The sequence below is a fragment of the Lissotriton vulgaris genome, chromosome 3_2 (assembly GCF_964263255.1).
Source record: "Lissotriton vulgaris chromosome 3_2, aLisVul1.2, whole genome shotgun sequence".
Taxonomy (NCBI): Eukaryota; Metazoa; Chordata; class Amphibia; order Caudata; family Salamandridae; genus Lissotriton; species Lissotriton vulgaris.
The window spans coordinates 119,703,880-119,726,598 of record NC_141690.1 but is presented as its reverse complement, the minus strand read 5'-3'; the positions used below and the strand labels follow the sequence as shown (position 1 = coordinate 119,726,598).

At 44.6% G+C, this 22,719-nt stretch overlaps 1 protein-coding gene across 1 annotated transcript in view; it reads right to left on the bottom strand.

The window, feature by feature from the left end:
- BOD1L1 (biorientation of chromosomes in cell division 1 like 1) overlaps positions 1 to 22,719 on the bottom strand; it is a 449,046-nt gene that overhangs the window by 65,952 nt on the left and 360,375 nt on the right. The window contains exons 15-17 of the mRNA XM_086964081.1: positions 18,604 to 18,653; positions 14,283 to 14,367; positions 3,838 to 4,009 (exon numbers count right to left, since the gene is read on the bottom strand). Of these exons, the coding sequence (XP_086820207.1) occupies positions 3,838 to 4,009; positions 14,283 to 14,367; positions 18,604 to 18,653 (307 nt within the window). The remainder of the gene's footprint in view (positions 1 to 3,837; positions 4,010 to 14,282; positions 14,368 to 18,603; positions 18,654 to 22,719) is intronic.

The window sequence follows — 22,719 nt, the reverse complement described above, 5'->3', positions numbered from 1 at the left end:
GGTCAAAAAGGTTTCTGCTGCTTGCTGTTAGAACTGGCTATTTCTGGTAGGCTAAGGCTGACGCCACAGCCAGGCAGAAACCACCATTCTAATCAGGGCAAGGGAGTCACACGCCAAGATAACGCCTGCTCACCCCCTGGTAGCTTGGCATGAGCAGTAAGGCTAAACTCGGAGGCAATGTGTAAAGCATTTGCGCCAGCACACAACAGCAACAACATCCTAGGCACACCACAAAAGGAACTCCACACAAGGTTATTATAAAATAACTTTTGTATTGTAAAAACACATCAGATAGTATCACACAATATACATGGTGTTAACTGGCACGGGCAATATTCACAAGGGATTATGTACACCAGGACAGGGCCACATGGGCGCCTGTCAGAATCCGCACTTAGTAGAAAATAGAATATAGGATATAAAATCACTGTAGCAGAAATTTAACAGTTATAAATCACATCCAGTAACTACTGGGAACAGGTAAGTACCACCTACGCAACCCTAAACACCTTAGGAGAATGTCACGCAGGGAACCAGGACCTCACTAGGACCACCTGTACTAAAAAGAACAACCACCTAAGAATAAAATACATTTAGGGGTATAGGTAAGAACACATTACACATGATGCATAAACAACATTCAGAGGTGTAGGGAAGAAAAAACACATGATGCATAAAACATACATTCAGCGGTGTAATAACAAGGCACATGATGCATCAAAAACACATTCAGAGGTGCAAGGAAGGAAAAACACATGATGCATAAACCAACACATTCAGAGGTGTAAAATCAAGGAAGACACATGATGCATAAAATCATTCAGAGGTGCCAGAACCTAACTCAATAGCGCAAGAACACATGGTGCCTAAGAACATTCAGAGGTGTAAGACAAGGTGCGTAATCATATTAAATACATTACATTTCCTAGCACCACATCACATTGCGCAAAACTCACATTAGGCAATTACCCTCAAATAGATAATCATATTGGGCCTAAATAAAATCACATACCAGCCCCCATCTAATAAAGGGACTAAAGAGCCCTGTTGTCCAGAATGTCAGGGCGCGCTGCCAATGCAGCGCCAGTCACAAAACCTAAACGTTGCAGGTGCCCACTACTTACTGGGCACCTGGGAACAATCCCAAGACCTAAACGGTGCAGCTGCCCACTAATTTCTGGGCAGCTGTGAAGCAGAACTGTGGCAGGGCTCTCACTAGTCCTCAGGGACCAAAACTGCGCCAACTGGGAGCCTTCTAGGCTCTGTACACACTACAGGGGCCCTCTGGAGCACTCTGGCTCCTCAACAACATAATGCCCTCAAGTGTTGGAGCCACACTAGGCTCTGGACACGACAATACTCCTGGGGTCTCGGGGGCGCCGAATACAACAATGCCCCCTCAAGAGCTGGCACACTCACTGGAGACATCTGGGCTCGAAAATACCATGCCCATCGGAGGTGCCTTGCAGGCTCTAGACAACGTGGGGGCGGCCCACTGCCATCCGGGGCTGACCTGATTCTGCATCCCGCCGGCACCCTTAGGCTTCTTCTGCTCCCACGGGGAGCGAAAACAGATATGCCCCACTCTGCCCGGCCCAGCCCTGACTCACCGACTGCTCGCGGCGGCTGGGGCTTCCTCTCTCCTGCTGCGGGGCTCTCCTTGCAGCACGGAGGCCTCGCGGCTCGGGCGGCTGGACTTCTTTGTCCCCGGGGCTCTCCCTTCACTCAGGAGCCCCGGGACGGACACGGCAGGCGGCTTCCTCCTTCCGGTGGCAGTGCAGGCCTCTCACAGTCTCACGGGAGCCCCGCGCCATTTCCTGCCGTACTTCTTCTCTCGGCCCGGGCTTCTTCGTCACATGGCAACTCCTGGCCAATCAGAGCGCGGCTCATAAGTCAAGCCCCTCGTGACGCGGCAGCTTCTTACCAGGGACCCGCCAATCAGAGCGCGGCTCCCCAGGACCAGCCCCTATCGTTGGCCCAATCACCTCGCGGCTCAGAGGACGAGCCTCCCGCAGCCCGCCAATGAGAGAGCAGCACCTCCTGTTCTCCGTCCGCGGCTCCGGGCTGGGGACGGCGATTTCACAATTAACAAATAAGCGAGGTGGGCTCTCGCAATGACCCCAATACAATCTCGGGGGAATCCTTTGTAAGGGACCTGCAGCATCGCGCTGCACAGCCCACGCTCCTCTCCCTCTTTTAGGAAATCAATCAAAAAGTGCTTCCTGGCCAAAATAAGGCGCTGGGGGAGAAATAAAGCGCTAGATGCCACAATACAGCAGCAAAGTCCTTCAGGAGTCCAGGACCTCAGCAGTCCAGGACATAAGGTGGAGCACAGCAGCTCCTAGAAAAGTAAAGTCCATCAGATATCCAGGGGCTGGGCAGGGCCCAGGGATTCCCCTGGGCCCAAGCAGCAGCACGCCCCTGGTAGGATTCAAGTCAGAAACAAGAACATTTTTAGAGTGTCACAGCACCCTTTTTATACCCAAAATCCTTTGTCTACAGGGTGCAGGCAGTGTGAGAACCAGCTAGAACTGGTTATAGGGAATTCCTTTCACTGGCCAGGCTAGGGACATCAGACGCACCCCAGGGGGTGGAGCCAGCATTGAGTGGGGAAAACCCAGCCTCAATCAGGACCCTCAAACCTGACGGTCAATCCACAAGCATGTCCAGGCTCACTCCTCCCCTCACATCAGCATGCTAAACACTCCATTCACCACCGGGTCAGACCCTCCCAGACTCTTGGAGCCGGGCTTACCAGCCAGCCTCAGCGAATCACACGCCAGACACAAATTACACAAATATACCAACTTCTAAAAGTGGCCGCATATATCATTACGCAGCATTCAATCTCACGAGTTCGCACATACCAAACTCGACCCTGCACTCCCCACACATCAGGGGCATACATATTCCCCATTCATTTCTATGGGAGGGCAGGTCACTCACCACACATACACAGAGAGCTCACGCACTTTACACCGTACCACAGTGAAAAAGTGCGTAGAGGCCTAAAATCACCACCACCAGGTTCCAGAAACAGGCTAGGAAAAAGCAAAAAGTCTTGTGGTGAACCTGCCAAAAGGGCCGGGTCCAACACTTGCAACATCCTAAAAAACACTAGAGCAAGAAAAAATCTGGGAATGCTTGAAACTTTCTTTCTTGCCCACAAAGTACCACCAATTTCTTCCAGCAGCGGGCAGAAATCATAATTACAAGATTTTTATCGGTTGATAAAGTTTCAAACACAACTTCGCCTTTCTCTCAAAGATACTTTGGTGGCAAACCAAGTCCAATTGGAGAACACCCCTGCACACGGCCCCAATCATAAGTAGAGAATTGTCACAAATGAGCACTTGTACAGGTGACAGGAAGTCTCACGTGGTAAGAAAACAGATGGTGTAAAAAATGTCAAAACCATGAGTGAAACATGCGCGAGCACTAGATCCAACCAACCGTGATTTGCTGAAAAATGAAGGTGACAGCAGCAAGAATGCCACCTTCTGGATTTAATGCACATTATTTGCAGGTCGCTTGGAATTTAACACCCTAACATTTAAGTGGGAGTAAACAATGTGCTCCATTCCGAAGTTTGAACTTTAGCTTTATCCTTGTAGTTTGGAAATAACATTCAAAAGCTGCAGAACATATATAATTAATGTAACTGTAAATGTCAGTTAAGGTGATGATTGTTACGCTTGTATTACTATCGATCTAGCTGTTGCCTTGTTTTGTGTCAATGAAAACAATAAAAACACATATTTTAAAAAACCCTGTAAAGGTCAGTCTGGTCCACACGTTTTTGTGACAAACATCTACTATAAAGTCGTGTTTGCATACCTTTTAGCTTCTAATCTGGAGGCTGCCCTTGTTGTAGCACCCTTGCTATCTTCATCCTCATCATCCACCTCATCATTGTCGTCGTCATCCTCCTCAGCATCATCATCTTCCTCCTCGTTATCCTTCACTGCAGATTCGGATTTCTGACGTTTTCTTTTTGGTTCCTCTATGTCTGATAATTTAAAACAAGTTTCAACTGACAATTCACTTCTCTGCTTCGGGTTTAGAGCTGGCAGAGCATGTGCAATAACATTAAATATAGTTCACCCACAGATTCAAAAGAGGACATTTTTTATAGTATTTACGTTGTTATTACAATGCAAACATAAGCCTGCTACTAAGAACAAATGAAGGTACATGAAATCCTTAATTACCTATTACTAAATTGACATGCTGTGAAAACCTGGTAATGCATTTTTGCTCTAACTTTATTTTCTGTAAGGTTTCCAAAGTTCCATTACACAAAGCAGCTCTTTATCCGGTAAAGTGTTAGGAAGGGAGACCTGGTGCAATCATGAGCAGGGTAAAGTTCACAAATAAAAAACTGCAGAGAATATTCTATACCTTTCATTTATACTCATGCATTTTTTACTGCGACATTTTGAAAGTGTTCAAGAGCGGTCCAACAACACATATGGTGAGTGATTTATGTTAAAAATTAACAAAAGTCAATGGACTACTCCACTACACGTAACAACTGACTGTGTCATAATCAAGAATTGTTTTAATACGTTACTTTGCGCTTCCAAAATTAGAGATAATTAAGCATCAAAGAACCTCCACCGAGTGCTACAGCAGGTGTTAAAGGCCTCAAACCAGAGTTATAGGCCATAACTGCAGGTGAGGGCCTATATTGAGGGAAAGAGTATTTTACAACCAGTATAGTCCAAGACAGACGGGCTATAATACTATTAGAATATTCCACCCACTGGGGGAGAAATTTTCTAAACATAAAGAGGAACAAGAAGATAAGCATTCCTCACTTGGGTGGATGTAGGGTGGGATAGGGATAGGTCACGGGGTGGGGAGCATAGAGAAAAAAAACAATTAAAAAACAGTCCGATTCGTCACAACAAACTTTATATAAGTTCCCATTGTTGTACAAGAAATAACGATGATGGCCACAACTGAGTCGGCAATATATCTGAGAGCGATGTCCTGGAATCTAAATGGACTTAGGGTAAAACATAGGATGGAAAGAATATTCCAATATGTTACAGATGCCACAGAGCAAATTTTAATTTTTCAAGAAACTCATCTTACTGAACATGAAATGAAAAATGTATGTAAAAATAAGAGAAGGATTCATGAAGTAATATGTACCTCACAACAGACAACAACAAAGGGGGTGTCCATAATCATAAAATATATCCCAGCCGTATCAGTGGAAAGTTTTAAAGTTGACAAAATGGGAAGATGGGTTATAGTCAAAATAAAGCTTCACACACATAAATTCACTGTTGCAGGATATTACGGTCCAAATTTAGATGACTTACTTCCTTTAAAAGAGCTATTAACGGAGTTACTGCCTTTTCAAGATCCCTTGATCTTGGAGGGTGACTTTAATTTAGTTTTAGATCCTGTATTGGATAGATCTTCAAATAGCAGCTCATCTCAGAACTGCAGAATGAGATTGTTACTGAAAAATACAATGAAACATCTTGGCTGGAGGGAAAGAATGGGTGCCAGGAGAAGGTACACCTTCCATAATAAGAAGTATGGTCATAAATCTAGATTAGACTTTTTTTTACTCAGGATAGAACAGAGAGATCGGGTAAAATATATAAAACATCTACGGGGGCATCTATCAGATCACGTGGCAGTTATATTAACTTTGAAATTTCCAAGCAAATCAATTAATAAAAGATGGACATTTGATCGGGTGATTGTTAGATCAGGATGTAATTGCTAGTTTAACGTTCGATACAAAGAATTATTTTCAGACTAACCTGGAAAGCGCATCCATTGAAATGGTATGGGATGCCTATAAAGCTTTCTTAAGAGGTCGTATGAATGCTATCCAGATTACTAGACAGAAGAAATATAAAGCAGAAATAGGAGAAATTGAACATAAAATCCTGAAATTAGAGAGAGTCTATCGCCCAGGCAGAGGACCTACAATCTCTTAGAACAGAGCAGGCTGAGGTGTTGAAAAAAAGATGAGAGGCAAGTAAGCTGGCCAATTTTGAATATGGAGAAGGATGTGGGAGGCTTTTAGCTTGGAAAACTAAAAATGATATTGCAAAAGCCAACATAAAATAAGTAGTCAGTGATAATACTGGAAATCTATGCAAGATCCCCCAAGACATTGAAGAAGCTTTTCAACAGCACATTAACAATGTTTATAGAGAATATTTCACTCCACAGGCTAAAGTGAGAGAAGCATGGTTCAAACATATCCCCTTTAATAAATTCACTGATGAAAAATCCCATAATCCTAATAGATCAATAAGACAGAACGAAATTAAAATGGAACTAGAGTCAGGGAAAAAAAGGGAAGGCGACAGTACCGGATGGTCTCCCGTCAGAAATGTATAAAGTATTAGGAGAGGTTCTCATCCCTGTAATGGTTAAATTATTCTCTCATTTTTTCGAAAAGGGAGGGAGAATGCCTCCCTCATGGGACGAGGCTACGGTAGCTCCGACATTAAAAAAATCTTAGTAGCCCAGACAATGTGACTCGTATAGGCCAATCTCTCTGCTAAATCTTGACTACAAGATTTTTGCCAAGATTTTAGCTGAGAGATTCAATGGAATTATAACCGACCTACTACATGAAGACCAAAAGGGTTTTGTGAGAGGGAGATGTTTTCAAGATCTAACCTACAATTTGATAAGGGCCATAGATATGGCAACAATACATAAAATCCCAATGGCAATCATTACGCTCGACGCTACGAAGGAGTTCGATTGGGTCATCTGGGCCTATTTAACTTTTATCCTAAATAAACATAATCTGGGGGAAAACTTTTGCAGAGCGCGATTTCTTCAATCTACCATACACCAACAGCAAGAATACTGATAAATGGCAACCTCTCTGTGCACAGGCAGGTGATGATGAGTTCCGTGTCAGTGGCAAGCTATTAGTGATGTACGTGATGGACGCAGAGCCTATGTCTTTTTATGACATTGACGTCATAGAAGCACAGAGCCACGTCAGAAGGCTTAAGGACGAGTGTGCAGATACTAACCTATAGGAACCTTTCTAGGTAGAAAAACCAGGTCTCAGAAATGGGGAGGTTGGTTAAGGAATCTGCGGCTAGCGTCTTTACCCAACAAGGCATTACCAAAGGTAAGAAACTTGTATCTGATAGAGATGTTTACACTCACATTTCTTCCCTTCGAATAGATACCAAAGCAATAGCTCCCAGGAGGTGGGTCAGCGTACTGGTTTAGACCAAAAAGTCTGGAGAACAGACTCCAGAACAGGCAAAGCACGCGTCACAATGGACCTGTCAAGACAGTAGTGTTTTTCAAATGTGTGCCGAGATGCCCATGTAGCTAGTGCAGTGGTTGCAGCCTTGGCTCTAGTTGTTGCTTCCTGGCCAGTGCGCAGCAGTTCTTAATGCAGAGTACAATCTATATGGTGATGGTCCAATTCTTCACTGTTTTCCCTTTTTTCACCCTGGCAAACTCAACAAAGAGTTGATCACATTCACCCAGTGTTCTCTGGTGCAATTTATGAAGATAAACAACACCATTAATGGGTCCAGGTGATGGAGTCTCTCCTTTTCCTTAGAACCGTGACGCAGAGCAAAGAAGGTCGGCAGCATGATCCTTTGGCCGAGGTGGAATACATTTCAGTAAACATGTCACAACAGACAACTTGAACAAGGAGGGTTGATCGTGCAACTGTAACAGCTGAAAGATATCCTTTAACAGTTCCAAAGCAAAGCCTTACTGGGCTAAAGATAAAACAAACAACTCCTAGAACAATAATAGAGAAAGAGGATCAACATGCTTTTCAGCACACCAAGGCGCAAAGTAGTCCCAACTGTAGGCAAATGTAATTTTTGTTGATGGATGCCTTGCTGTCAGTATAACTTCACAGACTTCCGAAGGGAGATTAAAACGGTCAACTGCTGTCGCATGAAGGCAGACTGTGTGTAGGTTTGGGTGCAGTATCCTGTCCTGTTGCTGCAACAGGAGATTCTCTTGAAGGGGCAGCCTAACAGGCGGAACAAATGCTCATGCTCAGGAGTTTGGGATACCATACTCTCCGTGCCTAATCCAGAGCATAAGGACACACGCAAAAGTGCTGCCATTGCGCATTTTTGGCAGAGGTGAAAAGATTTAACCAAGGTTCACCCCAGTCGTGGAAGAGACCTTGCAACACCTCCGGAGGGGGTCGACGTTTGTGATCTGCTCTGGCATTCAGAGAACCCATCAGGTATTGTACGACCAGGTAAATGTCTTCCAGCCATGTACAGAGACACAGGGCCTCTAGCCACAGTGTACATGAACACATCCCCTCCTGTTTGCTGCAGTTCCACGCGCAGTAGTGCGGTTTGTGCACACCTAAAACAGTCTCTTCTTGATTGAAAGCAGGAAGGCCTTTAATGTCCCGCAGTTCGTACCTAACTCCAACAAGTCGATGTGGAGCTGAGACCCTGCCAGAGACCAAAGTCCTCTAATCTCCACATTTACCAGATGGCCGTCTCAACCCATAAGGGACACATTTGTCACCACTGTGAAGTCTGGGTGGGGAAGGTCAAAGGGGGCTCCTGCTGACGTAATTGTGGTTCGTTAGTGACCACTGAAGGTCTTTTGTAGATCCCTCCGATATGCAGTCCAGGCCGAGAAATTCCCCCGATGTTGCCCCCCCCTGGGAATTCAGGTCCGTCGACAGAGCCCACATATGCCAGAGGGCATGCTTTACCAGAAGGCTACAGGAGGCCATGAGACCCAGCAGCCTCAGAGTCAATCTCCGTGAAATCCGTGCTATAGGCTTAAACAATGGAATCATAGCCTGAATATCCTAGACCCGCCCCTCCGGAGAGTAGGTGTGAAACTACACTGTTACCAGAATGGCTCCCATAAAAGGGAGCATCTGAGAAGGAGTCAGGTGTGACTTTGTTATATTTATAGTGCACACCAGCGAATACAGTATGTCAGCCTGGGGCTAGCCTGCTTTCAACAGCCTGTTGTTGAAGGATGGAGAGACTGGAACCCCTGACTTCTGCAGATTGGCTGCAACCACCACCATCACCTTCGTGAACACCTAAGAGGTGCTGGTAAAGCAGAAAGGGGAGCACAGCAAACTGAAACTGCGCCTGGCCTACAGTACATCAAAGGTAATGCCTGTGGGCTGGCAGAATGGGAATATGGAAATGTGTCCTTGCAAGTTCAGCAATAACATACAGTTTCCATGGCAGATAGGACCTATGGGAAGGTGAGCATTTAGAATTTCTCCTCTTTCTGGAAGTAGTTCAGAGAGCATAGGTCTAGTATAGGGTGGAGTCTTCCACCCTCCTCAGCACCAGAAAGTAGTGGAAATAGCAATCACCACCTAATTCTGATTTCAGAAACCTCTCAATAGCTCCTTTGGCCAGAAGAGGCTACAATTCCTGATGGAGTAAGGATATGTGGTCCTCTCTCATATTGTGGCAAGTAGGTGGCCTGGGTGGAGGGTTAGTCACAAAAGCGAGGGAGTAGGCCTATTGGATGATCTGGAAAACCCAGTGGTCAGAGGTTATCAACCTTCAGTGGTGCAGGTAATGGAGTACCCTGCCTCCCACTGGATGTCCATGATGGTCAAGTAGCCTTCTATCAGCCGATATGATGACGGTGACATGGAGATGTGATTTCCATGAACTAAAGGGCGTAACTCATGTGAACAATTTGAAGCAACCACTTGTCCATGATTATAGACTACCATTGAGGAAGGTAGTGCTGGATCCTGCTGCCAACTGGTTGCCTATGAAGATGCAAGGGTATTTTAAAGGGGTTTGGAGCCTGCTCCTGCAGAGGGATGGTGGACTGGGCAGATCTCTGGCCTTGTATCCCACGAGGCTTTGTGGGAGATCCGTCCGCGACCATGAAAGCACTGGAGTCAGTTGGCTGTGGTCTGTAGCTGGAAAGGACGAGGCTGGTAGGCCCTACAATAGCCACAGAAATGACGGAAATCAGAATGGGGCTGGCATGTCTCAGTGGAGAGTCAAAACGACCAAGAGGTGGGCCTGCTATCCTTAAAGCTCTTGAGTGCCAAATCTGCCTTGTCACTAAGCAGGCAAGTGCCCTCGAAGTGCATGTTCATAAGAGATGGCTGGACATTCCCTGAAAATCCAGCTGACCACAGGCAGGTGTGGTGACGAAGTGCCACTGGAGAAGTAACCGCTCTACCTAGTAAGTCAGTTGTGTCCAGTCTGCATTGTATTGTGACATTTTCTGTATCCCTACCATTGACAATCTTGGGACAAGATTGCTCAGGTGTACTCCAAGACTATGTGCCGCACTTGCCCGACGCGTCCCAAAGTGTGTGGGAATAGCAACTGAAGTAGCATTTGGTGTAAACTCACTGCAGTGAAGGCTGGTGGAAGAGAAAATCCTATTGCCAAGGTGTCCAGCCTCATGGATTCCCTAACCGGTAGAGTGGTAGATAACGCACCAGGGTTGACCATGGATGTGGAGGGTTGGCCCACCAGGCTCTCCAGTATGGGGTTCTGGGTGAGGAAAGCTGGGTACCCAGGAGCGGGGCTCACAACATCAGCCTTACACTCAGATTTTACTGGTAGATTTGCATTTTGTTTTGGTACAAATCCGGAAAAAAATTTGAACAAAAACAAAGCTTCAGTGCATTTACTCATGGTAAAGACCATGCACAGTGAGCACTGTGGTCAGTTGCAGTGTGCTCAGAGGCAGTTGTACATGGCCAGTAGCCATGCGTAGCTGGTTCGGTGGTAAACTATGTGCAGTGCACTGCTAAACGCCTTGTGTAGCTGGTTCAGTGTCATAGGGGCTGGAATACAGCCTGCATCTTGAGCATACTACTCAACTAGTCACGTCAAAGGTTGTGGGGGGGCTGGGTCAGGCCCTGCAGCAAACACTCTGCCCGGAGTAGCTGGTTGCAGGGGTGGTGTGATAACAGGCTAGCTAACAGTACTAGGAATATCAAGATGGCTGACACATTACAGCCAACCGAGGGAATGGTGAGACCGTCAGCTGCTGAATGGAAGAACAGGCTTTGAGAAGAGAAGGCAGGAACTTCTGGGAGAATGGAAAATAATGAAGTGGTAGCATCTGAAGAAAAGGATGCTGGGGAGCATAAGGAGGTAGATGTAAGCCTGGTTCATGACTAGAATGTACATCCAAAGGGAAACCCTGAAGAGAACCTGGTGATTGATAGGATCCCTGCAGATAAAAGAAGACGGCTGTCAGACTTTGGGCGAAGGAGAGTGGTGCGCGGCCCGAGAGCTTAAAGAGAGCCCACTTGGTCACAGCGTTTACCCAGCAGCCAAGGAGGAGAAGGCGCTGTGGTCCAGAACACCACGCTCACGGATGACCGTGGTCTCAGACAAGAGGTGCATTCTTATTTTGTTCATTGTGCCTACTGAGGGTGGAAAAAGGAGGGTTACTGCGTGCAGCGCATTTTCTGGTCACATCAGTTAGTGGTACAAATGGAGGGGAGACCAATGGTATTGAGCATTCGCAACCAGCTCACCTAGAGTGATGTGCATGAACACATGGTGAAGGTAATGGTAAATGCTGTAAAACTAAATTCCAGAACGAAAGATTGATTCTTTGTTCTGAACCTGCTTATGGTGATGGATGATTTGAAGTCTGAGATCAAGATTTTGTATTCTGTCTGGGATAAGAGAGGGGAAAAAGAATTCTTCTTGTGGTGAAATAAAAAAAAAACACTAAAAGGAATTCTTTTGCATCCTGCCTTGATTGTCAATCCTGTTACAGGTGGTTAGGCACATGGCCTAGCCAAAGGCCAGGCACTGTTGTCAAGCCATACAGTGCATGGCAGAAGGCTCTGCACACTGGGAGTTGGAAATAAAGAAGGTGATTGTAGTATATCATCAAAATTCCCAACATTTCAATGAAAAAACTTTGAGGGTAAGTTATGTTTTTTCCTGTTCATGAGAAGTTACCATATGATTAAAAATTACTTTAAATTAAATTCAAACAAAACAAGGATAAAGTGAAGTTATGATTATGGGAAACCTGGTCAACCCATACTGTGCATGGCCAAAGGCTCTTCGCACTGGGAGTTTGAAGTATAGAAGGTGATTGTAGTAGATCATCAAAATTCCCAACATTTCAATGAAAAAACTTCAAGGGTAAATTATGTTTTTTCCTGCTCTTAAGAATTTAACATAGGATTAAAAATGACTGGCCGTACTTCACCAAGGACTCTCAACTGTCATTAGAGTAACTAAGGAAGGGGGATGCACTAAGTCTTTTAGATCCAAACGTGGTGTCAGACAGAGGTGCATTCTTGCACCCCTTCTGTTCACGCTATATATAAAAATTCTCTAGAAAAATCCTGGGATGGGGTCACACCAGACATACCGCGAGCTGGGAACTATGCGGTACCAGCCCTTCTTTACGCAGATGACGCAGTGCTTTTAGCCCGCACAGGCTTGGGGCTGCAGAGACACCTTGATGCTTTCGGGAAGTTCATGCAATCCCTTTACCTTCAGGTAAACAACAAAAAATCCCATGTCATGGTGGGGGGTAAACGACCAAAGGCTGCTAAAATAAAATGCTTTACTTGTAATGGTGAGGAGGTATCCAGGGTCCCGGTATTTTCATACCTGGGTGTAATTTTTGATGAAAAGTGTACCTGGGACCCCCAACTTCAAGCAAAAAGTTTAGCTGTTACTAGATCCTCTGCAGCGCTAATGAGCTTTGCCAAACACCTGGGGCTCTTTTAACAGTTTTTAACTCTAAATGTCTCTCTATAGCTCTATATGGTGCATCACTATGGGGCATTTTACCACAAAACAAATTGCAGACCATAGAGAACACATTTTTAAGATCTCTCCTAGCCATCCCTCAATCAACCCCAGTATTCTCAATACACTCAGAGTTAGGACTTGGATATATTTCCAACAAATTACAAATAGCCCCTCTAACCTGTTGGGCCAAAACATGGCTGAATGATGAAATTACTCTCAATCACACCATCCTTAATGATTGTATGGCTTTAGACAGAGTTAATAAAATCCCCTGGCTAGTATACATTAAGAACACTCTATGTAGATTGGGTCGGCCGGATTTATACACCTCACCAAATCTGATACACAAGGGTGATGTTAACTGGATTAAGGAGAGCTTTCTGGGACTAGCCATGCAAGAATGGGAAGCAGTGGAGGTCTTAAAACCTAACATCAGAGCAAACTATATGCTCCTGACTACTCCAGAAATTGAACCTTATCTACGGATTGTTACCATCCCGTTCCATCGACACCTGCTGGTCAGATTCAGATTTAATATTATACAGTTCTCTCTTGGCAACTGTCCAGTATGGGGAAAACCTGATCAATCTATTCCTTGCAGCTGTGACAATTTTTCGGACCAATCGCTAATGCATTTTATTATGTTCTGTGATTATTTTTCTGATATCAGAAAACAGTTTTTACTACCATTATTGAGAGAGGCGGGGTTCAGACAAGTGCGTCCTGCACTACTGTACTTACAACTACTGGGCAGTGTTAAGGTGATTTTTGAGGTTGCAAGTTTTCTGGTTGCTGCTATGCGTAACAAGGCAAAAAGGTCGACTGATGGACAATCTCGAGGCATGATCGCACTTTAATTGATCTTTTATCTATTTGTACGAGTTTTTTTTAAATATTTTATTCATTTTATAGTACATTTATAATTTTGAATTGACGCTTTTTTATATATGAACTGTTTGATTTTATGCAAAATGATGTGGGATTGCTTTTATGATTTTAATTAATCGAATAAAGCTGATATGACTTTAAAGTCAATTAAAACAAAACGAGGGTAAAGTGAAGTTATGATTATGGGAAAAAAAGTAATACAAATATTATAAGTCTTGAAAATGGCCAGATTGCTTTAGCTACACGGACATTATCTCCTGCTCCACATGAAAAACATAACTCACTAAAAAATGAACTACTCATGTGAATGTATTTGTGTGTGTGTGTGAGTTAATGAGGGGTTGTGTGTGTGTGTGTGGGGGGGGGGAAGAGAGAGAGAGAGAGAGAGAGAGAGAGAGAGAGAGAGAGAGAGAGGCACTAGTACAACATCATTACATTACTACAACAAAACTCACCTACAACAAAATATTGTCACACAACAACATAACTGAACAGCACGTTAGCATAGCACCTACCCAACTCAACAACATAGCAAGGCAAAGATAATATATATTTTTTTACGAATGTTTCAAAACAGACATAAGAATTTAAGTCATTCAAAAGCTTCCTAAAACTAGAATTCACTTTAGTAATATAAAATGTCTTTTAAACCTGTCTCTTCTGTAGAACTGAAGGAGCGCTTAGGCTTTCTTCCCTTTCGAGGTACACATTCTTTACTTTTGTCCGATGCATCATCCTTTGGGGAGTTTAGAAGAAAAAAATATATTAATCTTTTTTTTATGAAACAATCCGAGAATTTGAAGAAAATAGAACAGACACGCTATTTTAAGGAACTGCTGTAGCACAATAGTACCGAGCTTATAAAGAAACTGTGATTAAGAGTGTACATCACGGGAAATGCTGATTATAGGAATCACATTTTTGCCCTTCTTTTCTGGAGCCACCTGTCTTCTGTGAATATTGTTAATTGTGGCTTAAAATGAGTCTCTAGTTCCTGTGCCATTCATCAATCATTTAATGATGCTGGTTTCTTTTGATGCATCCTAATACATGAATGAGAGATACAGGACATTCCCATAAAGTATACAGGTGCAGGGAAATGACACCCTGTAGGAAGCTGGCTCTGTATATACTATACCAAAGTGATGTATAGTGCGCACAGAATCCAGTGGAACCCCAAAGGTAGACAGAGGTAAAGTTAGATAGCACCTTACTCTCTATTTGTGGTAGTTTTGTCGAGAAGTAAGGCTTTATTGTTGTACACACTCAGTCAGCACATTAATTCACACACTTAACACCATGGCTGCTAGGCGTTTTCCCCTGCTGTGCTGGGAATTGCTATTTTCCTTTATCCATGACGAGCCCAGCTCGGCATCAGCGTGCGAGCGCCCTGCTCCATGACGAGCTGGGCTCGTCATGAGTGTGGAAGGGGTTAAAGACTGAACTTCAGTCCAATTATTTTTGTATAAAAATATTCTTTTAGTAATTTTATTTCCTAGACCCAAGCAAACCCGGCACAGGTAAGTGACGAGTACTTAGCAGTAAATATACAGTTGTAACACTTTGGATTGCAATTGTAAATGTACTTTGATTTGATTACAGGAGTGTTATTGAGAATGCAATCCTTTTCAGAATACAGTACGTATACTTTATATAGGATTTGTAGTAAAATTACAGGTAAGTTACTTATGAAATTACTTTTCTTACACAGTGTAGTATACCTGGATACTACATTGGCACATTTCCTTTAAACAGGTAAGTAAAATCGTTTTTGTTAGTTAGTACAATTTTAAAGAGTTTCTTTAGGTTTTCCAATTCCACACTTAGAAACTTGTCATAGAAAAACAGTCAATGTTATTCAATCGAGGAGCATAGTGTTATCGGTTTAAAGGTAAGTACTTTGTTGTGGGAGTTGGTGTTCTGGGGTTAGACTCAGGGGTCATCCAGAGTCAAGGATGCACTATTGTTACACCCTCAGCGGCACTGGGGCGACCGGGTGCAGAGTGCTATGGTCCAGTGTTATCCAATGGGGGACAGAGGGACTGTGGTTGGTGGCTGCTGACGAGCAGGCCACAGGGTTGTGGGAGAAAAACTCCTGGGCTTAAGCTCAGGGAAAATGCGGGTTTAGGTCAGCGCAAAAGATGCACCCTCAGTGGCACTGGGGCGGCCGGGCGCAGAGTGCTGTTTTGGCGTCGGAAGCCCTGTAGCTTTTAATGGGGTGCCTCTGGACGAAGGTCTTCTGGGTGCGACCACCACTTGGAGAGGTAAGTTGGGATCTTGGTGTTTCTCTTTGCAGTTTAGAGACATATTACAGAATCATCATAGCAGGTAGAGCACTACCCTCATTCACATTAGCTGTATTAATTAAGGTTACACACACACTATGTAGAATTGCTTTAGGCAAGGTTGTATCTTATAATCCCATGCTCCTAAACATAAATGACCATTAGCTCTGATTCAAAAAATATCATGGCATTGTAGTATTTAGACACACCAACGGCATTGACATCACTGTGGCCTTCATCCAGTACCTATCTTGCCCACCCTCTGCCGCAAATTTGGGTTATTGATTGAAAGGTGAAGTGTAATGATGTTTAGTGTTGCTGACCATGTTCCCTGGGAGCCATCGTCTATTTCGCAAGATGTGCAATGGAGTTCGATGTGCGACGTCAAAAGTAGACATTTCCCAATATGGATCTTGACGAGTGTGGTCACATAAGGTGAATGAGCCGGCATAACGCATGGACACTGCTCACATTTATTTAAATGAATGTGTGTGATTGGCTACTTACAACAAGGAACAATACAAAAGGATAGTTGCAGCGCAATCTTTCATGATAATAAAAATCAAAGACGATAATATGTGAAATCTTTTGAAAAAGCAAGGTTCTCTGTAAGCAAGAGAGTTCAGCTCAAAAATATTTTGTCAACTTAAGATCAGCATTATAAACGCGTACATTGGCCTTCTTTGTTTATCAGGGCAAAGTATGAGAAGTGATGCTTTACGTGTAGTCCTTTGTCAAGGATATTATAATTCCATGATTCACTATGGGGATGTCAAGTTTTATGTATGACAGAAGTAAGGGTATTGTCTCTGTGATACCTATAGAGGAAACTTTATATGTAATGATGGACCTTTTGATAGTGAGAAAACTACAGGAGAGCTATCTTTACATACATTTTGCCCTAGTTACATATTGCGGGCCCGTTTTTGTTTCAAAGGAGACTTTACATGACATAGTTTCATGTGCCTGTAGTACTCCTACTACTCTTATTGCTGAAGTACAGCTCTAGGCCACTCAGTTCAATCATGACTAGGAGGTTTCCAAATTGATAACTCCTGTGTTGTTCATATATAAATACTGTTGTATTCATATTCATATTAGTCGTTGGTAACTTCTCTAGAATATAACACTCTAGATTACAAACAGTGATTTTTTTTTATTCAAGTGCAGCATGCTTAAAGTTCACATTTGCTATCAATTCCAAGGAATTGTCCTTCCTGGATTTGAGAATGTTTGCATGCAAGTACACCATAAAATCTAAGGAGTTTTACAAACCTACTGACTGGAATAACTTACTAAGTAAGATATGATAGCTTCCATCCAGTATCCCTGAGAAAGAACTTACCATATGGACAGTTTTTAAGGTTGGGAAGTAACTGCACAAATTGAACCAATTATGAGAAAGGTACTGACAAACTGACTCAAATTTAAGGGAAACAATACCCAGAAAGAATTATTAACAAAGCTAGGAGTTAGGTTTCGCTCTCTCCAAGGATTACCTCGGGCTCTGCGTCCCCCAAATGTTCCTTTCACCTTGGCCCAAGAATGATACGGATTATTGTATACTACATGTATGTGACTAGAGTGACACACTATGATTATTCTGTATGTTTTCATCATGTATGTTCCCCTTTCTTTTTGCCTTTCTTTTGGAAAATGATAAAGTAAAAAAAAAAAAAACAAAGCTAGGAAACGGGCATACAATAATATTCGTGATTAATTTGTGCAGGCTTTTGTCAGAAACCACTAAAAGAACACTATGGAGCCTTCCACAGGTCACTGAACATTTCCCATAGTATAATTGAATAAATAAATAAAAATACAAAACAAATTATTAAAAAGTAAATATTGTTATTATGTTATATAGTTCCAATGTTTAGAAAGAAAGGAAATTAAAAGAGTAACTGAAATGTAAGGATGCATATGTTACCCAGTGGCAATAGCCAATGGGCAGTTGCAGTTAGGATGATTTTTCGTAGAAAAATGTTTTTTTCACTTCAACTCCTAACTGGAAAGTTTTGGGGTGATCATCAGGTGTCCCCAAACGCATTTTACTTGCTAATTGTTCCACAGGAAAATCAGAAAGCTGGGTCTTGGTGCCGAAAGCGTGCTAATTGTGATTTGGTTTATATTTGTTCAGTAATTTTGCTAAATTAAGGCTCAATGACTTTGTATATTTCATATTGCTGAGGATCTGTGGAGACAACAGATATAGAGACAACATCAGATTGGTTACCATCACATCAACAACAATGTGGCGGAAGCCATCTTAGGACTCAGTCCAGAGTCCTGGGAAAAAGGTTAAAAAAAAGATATAGAGGGGCAGGGGCCTGCTCCCCAGGCTTTGGTGTGGGGGTCTCAGATTGAAGTCTGAGTATTCTTAGAATATTACATCAATACAAGAATATTCAAACCAGATTATAAGTCTGTATTTTGTAGAATAAGTATCGGTCACACACATAGTCCATCATTCAGCACAGCATGCAAATGCTCAGAGGACCCGGCAAAGCAACATGACACACACACACACGCACACACACACACACTGACACACACACACACACTGACACACACACAGACACAGACACACACACACAGACACACACACACAGACACACACACACAGACACACACAATTAATAAATGCTTAAAAGGAAACAAAACAATAGGTTGTTAAAAATACTTACATCAGTAGAAGTTTTCTCAACATGTTTTTCTGAATCCTCACTAGGGGAACCTGTGAATAACATTAAAGTAATTAACGTACAAAAAGGACAAATTATTTACCTTCAGTGAAGCCTTATCTGGTAGAGCAATGATCTAGCCACAGATTCCTTACCTTTGAATTTACAACGTGTCAGACTGAATTGGGAAGATTTTTCTTTAGGCAATACCCGTACGCGTCAGTTGGCTCTGCGTGACATCGTAGTCTTTGACGTTTTGATGTCTGCGTCGCCTTTGGTAAGTAACTTGCACATCTGATAGAGACATCTGGCTGCAGATTTCTTGCATTTGAATAGAAACCCAAACAATACTATTCCCGGAGGAGGAACTGCGGACAAGTTAGATCAGGAAGCTCTGCAGGACAGAGCTGCCAAATAGGCCATCCCTGTGGACTTAACCGTCCAAGCAGTATTGCTTAGTGAACGTGTGCAGAGATGCCCACGTTACTGCCTGACAAATGTCGAGGACTGGGAAACCACGTTGCAACGCCATGGTAGCAGTTTTAGCTCTGGTAGAATGAGCATTCAAGAGTCTGATGTTTGGATAGAGCATAGCAGATTTTGATGAAAAGGATGACCCATTGAGAGATCGTCCTTTTATGCAATGCATGACCATTCTTCGCTCCCACGTACGAAGAGTTGGTCATCTATCTTGAATTGTACAGTTAAGGTAGAACAACAACACTCTTTTGGGTCCAGAAGGAGTCGCCGCTCCTCTTCTTTAGAGGGATGCGGAGGAGCGTAGAAAGTGGGAAGGGTGATTGATAGCCCAACGTGGAATGTTGTGACCACTTTTGGTAAGAAAAAAGTTCTGGTGCTAAGCACCACTTGTAAGGGAAGATAGTCAGGTAAGGAGGCTTGGGTGACAGGGCTTGCAATTCGTTCACCCTCCTAGAAGATGCTATTGCCACTAAAACAGCTATTTTGATGGTAAGCAGTTGGTCATTACTGTATGATCTAGTTGGGGAAGAAAGAGAGGTCTGTCTCTGATCCAATTGCAGTTGGTCAGACACCACTGCGGGTCTCTTTCGAGATTCAAACCATGTCGGAGAGATTCCCCTGATGCTGTGCCCACTGAAATATCTAGTCCCACTGCCATCGGGCATGAGTCACAAGCAGGATGCAGGAGACCGTGAGGCACAGCCGCCTCAGAGTCATTCTAACCGAAATCCAGGATAGAGGCTCAAACATTGGTCCGGGAGGATAAGCCCAAAACTGCACTGTGTCCAAAACAGCTCCAAGAAAGTGGTGTCTAAGAGAAAGTCAGGTGTAACTTTGGCACGTTGATAGTGAACCCCAGCAAATACAGGAGGTTCATTGTAGTCTGGTGGTGGAAGATGACAGCCTGGTGCAAGCCCGCCTTTAAAAGCCAGTTGAGAAAGGGGAAGATTGGCATCCCTAATCTGCGCAGATGGACTGCGACCACCGCCAAAGACGAGCATAGAGAAATGAAAGTGCTCGTGGCCTACCGTAAACCGCAGATAGTGCCAGTGGGCAGGCAGGACAGGAATGTGAAAATAAGAGTCCTGCAAGTCCAACGCTACCATCCAGTCTCCTGGATCTAGGGCAGACAAAACCTTGGCCAGAGTGAGCATCTTGAACTTTTCCTTTTTTAAGAAATTAGTTGCAGGCTCAGAGATCAAGGATAGGACTAAAGCCCTTGTCCTTTTTCTGGATTGTAAAGTAGCGGGAATAACAACACAGCCTACTTCTGGCACCAGAACACTCTCTATGGCTTCCTTGGCAAAGAGAGTCATGACTTCCTCTTGAAACAAAGTCAGGTGATCCTCCGGCAGCCGGTCGTAAGTTGGAGGCGTGGAGCGAGGGGTAGTCTCAAAGTGGAGGGAGTAGCCCCTTCCGATTATCTGAAGAACCCATCTGTCCGATGTATTGTTTGGCTAGTGGTGGAGGTGATGCCTGATCCTGCCACCATCTGGTTGTCCATAGTCTTGAAGGGCCAGACTCGGAAAGTTTGGAGGCTAAGGGAGCGGGGTGGTTTAGGTGGACTGACCTGATCTTTCGCCACCCGACCCATGGGGTCAGAACAAGCAGAGGCTATGTATACGTTGCTGAAATTGATGCTGCCTTACGGTTGGGGTATGGCTGGCACAGCTAAAAGCCCCTTATGTAGCCAAGAAAAGGGCCAAAAGCAGACAGGGACCACTGAGAGGGCCAAGGACTTGGCTGTGAGTCTTAAAGACCTCTAGGGTCATGTCCACTTTGTCTCAGAAGAGACAGGTGCCGTTAAAGGTCATGTCCATGAGGAAGCCTGGACATCCAAGGAAAAGTCAGAAGTTTTCAGACAGGCATGGCGTCGCATAGCCACTGATGACATTGCCCTGCCTAGTGACTCAGTCGTGCCAATCACACAACGAATGGCGAACTTTGACACATCTATCCTGTTTGATATTGCTTAGGAGTGGATGGCCGGGCCTCCTCTAGGACCTGTGACAGCACTTGCACAATCAATTCCCACAAGGAGTGGGAATAACAGCCAAATAGGCATGTGGAGCTCACCAACCGCAATGCAAGGTTGGTGGAAGGAAAGATTTTCTTACCCCAACTATCCAGCCTCTTGGATTCCCTGCACAGGGGGTGAGGAAGGGATAGCACCTTGAAAGGTGAAGGCTTGGACAACCAAGCTCTCAGGAGTAGGGTGTTGGTGAGGAAATTTGGGTTGCCTGGTGCGGGACGATGGCAGCAGGCGATTGTCCTATTCACAGTAGCACCTGAGTGGGTTTAGACCTGGTTCCGAGAAGGATATCAGTCAAGCCCTCATTGAATAGCAGGAGGGGTTCGCAGGAGGAGACACACGGCTGCCAGACGTCTGTCAAGATGTTCGTCTTGACTTCCACCAAAGGGAGCTGAAGGTCGAGGAACTCAGCTGCCCTGTGCACCACCACAGCATATGGAGCTCCCTCCTCTGTAGCCACGGAAGGGGGAGAAAGTAGGCCAAAATCCGGAGAGGTATCCAGTCCACTGGCCTCACCCAATTCCTCATACCAGTCCATTTCGTGTTCAAGCTGGTCTTGTAAAGGTTCCAGCAACCTCTCCTAATCTTCCTTCATTCCTATCCTTACAAAATAAGGCTGAGTAGACCCAATGGTGCTGCCGGCTCAGGAATCAGCATCGGAAGGCGCCGGCCCGGCTCTGGGTCGTCGGCAATAAGAAAAGGGCTGGCAATGGGTTCCGGGAGACTCTGTGTCGGGGCTGGGAAAGGTCATAGTGGCACGACCAGCGTCAGTCCGGATCCATGGGGGGAGGGGGGAGGATCATAAGCACTGGAGCCGCCAGCGCGGAATCAATGGAGCCCCCTTTGAACCTGTGGGGCTCAAAGTCACGCCGGCAGGATCAGGTCACCCAAATATGATGCACATGGTGCCAAAGAATTTCTTGAGTTCGACAGGGGTAGCTCTGGCTCTCAGGAAGACGGGTAAGCACGGAGCAGACCGAGGCGCAGGTTCAGTCGAAAGAGGCCTAGAACGCCAAGACTGCCGCGTTGTGTCAGGCGACCGACAGGGAGAAGTCGAAGCACGGTTCAACTTGTGCTTCTTACCTAACCAACTCAAAGACTTTGAGTCAGAAGATGAAGACTTAGGGCTGGCTCCCGGAGCAATGCCTGGACCTTCCTCTCGACTGGGACCGAGAACAAGACCTCCAGTGCGACGCAGTGCTGAGCGCCTGGCCACATGCAGCTTGAGGGGCCAGTCCTGCTAAGTTTTTGGAGCCGTGGCGCGGTAGTTGGAGCACTGCTTCGAATCATGGTGGTGCTCCAGGCACCCATGGTACACCAGATGTGGATCCGTTATCGACATGGCACGGTGACAGGTGCCATATGGCTTGGAGCCAGAAGCCTTCTTGGACATTCTACAACAAAAAACTATTCACAAAAAGTCGGAAACGCCCTGTCAAAAAGTGGCAGAGAGCTGCTCTCTTCATGGATCTGCGCAAACAGCTGTAGAAATAAAAGAACTGACGTCAGCGCACCGGAGTGGTGTGCATATAGGTGAAGCGGACGTCACAACGTGAGGAGTAGACGACATCACGCGGAGCCGACCAATGCTACATACCAGTGCGCAA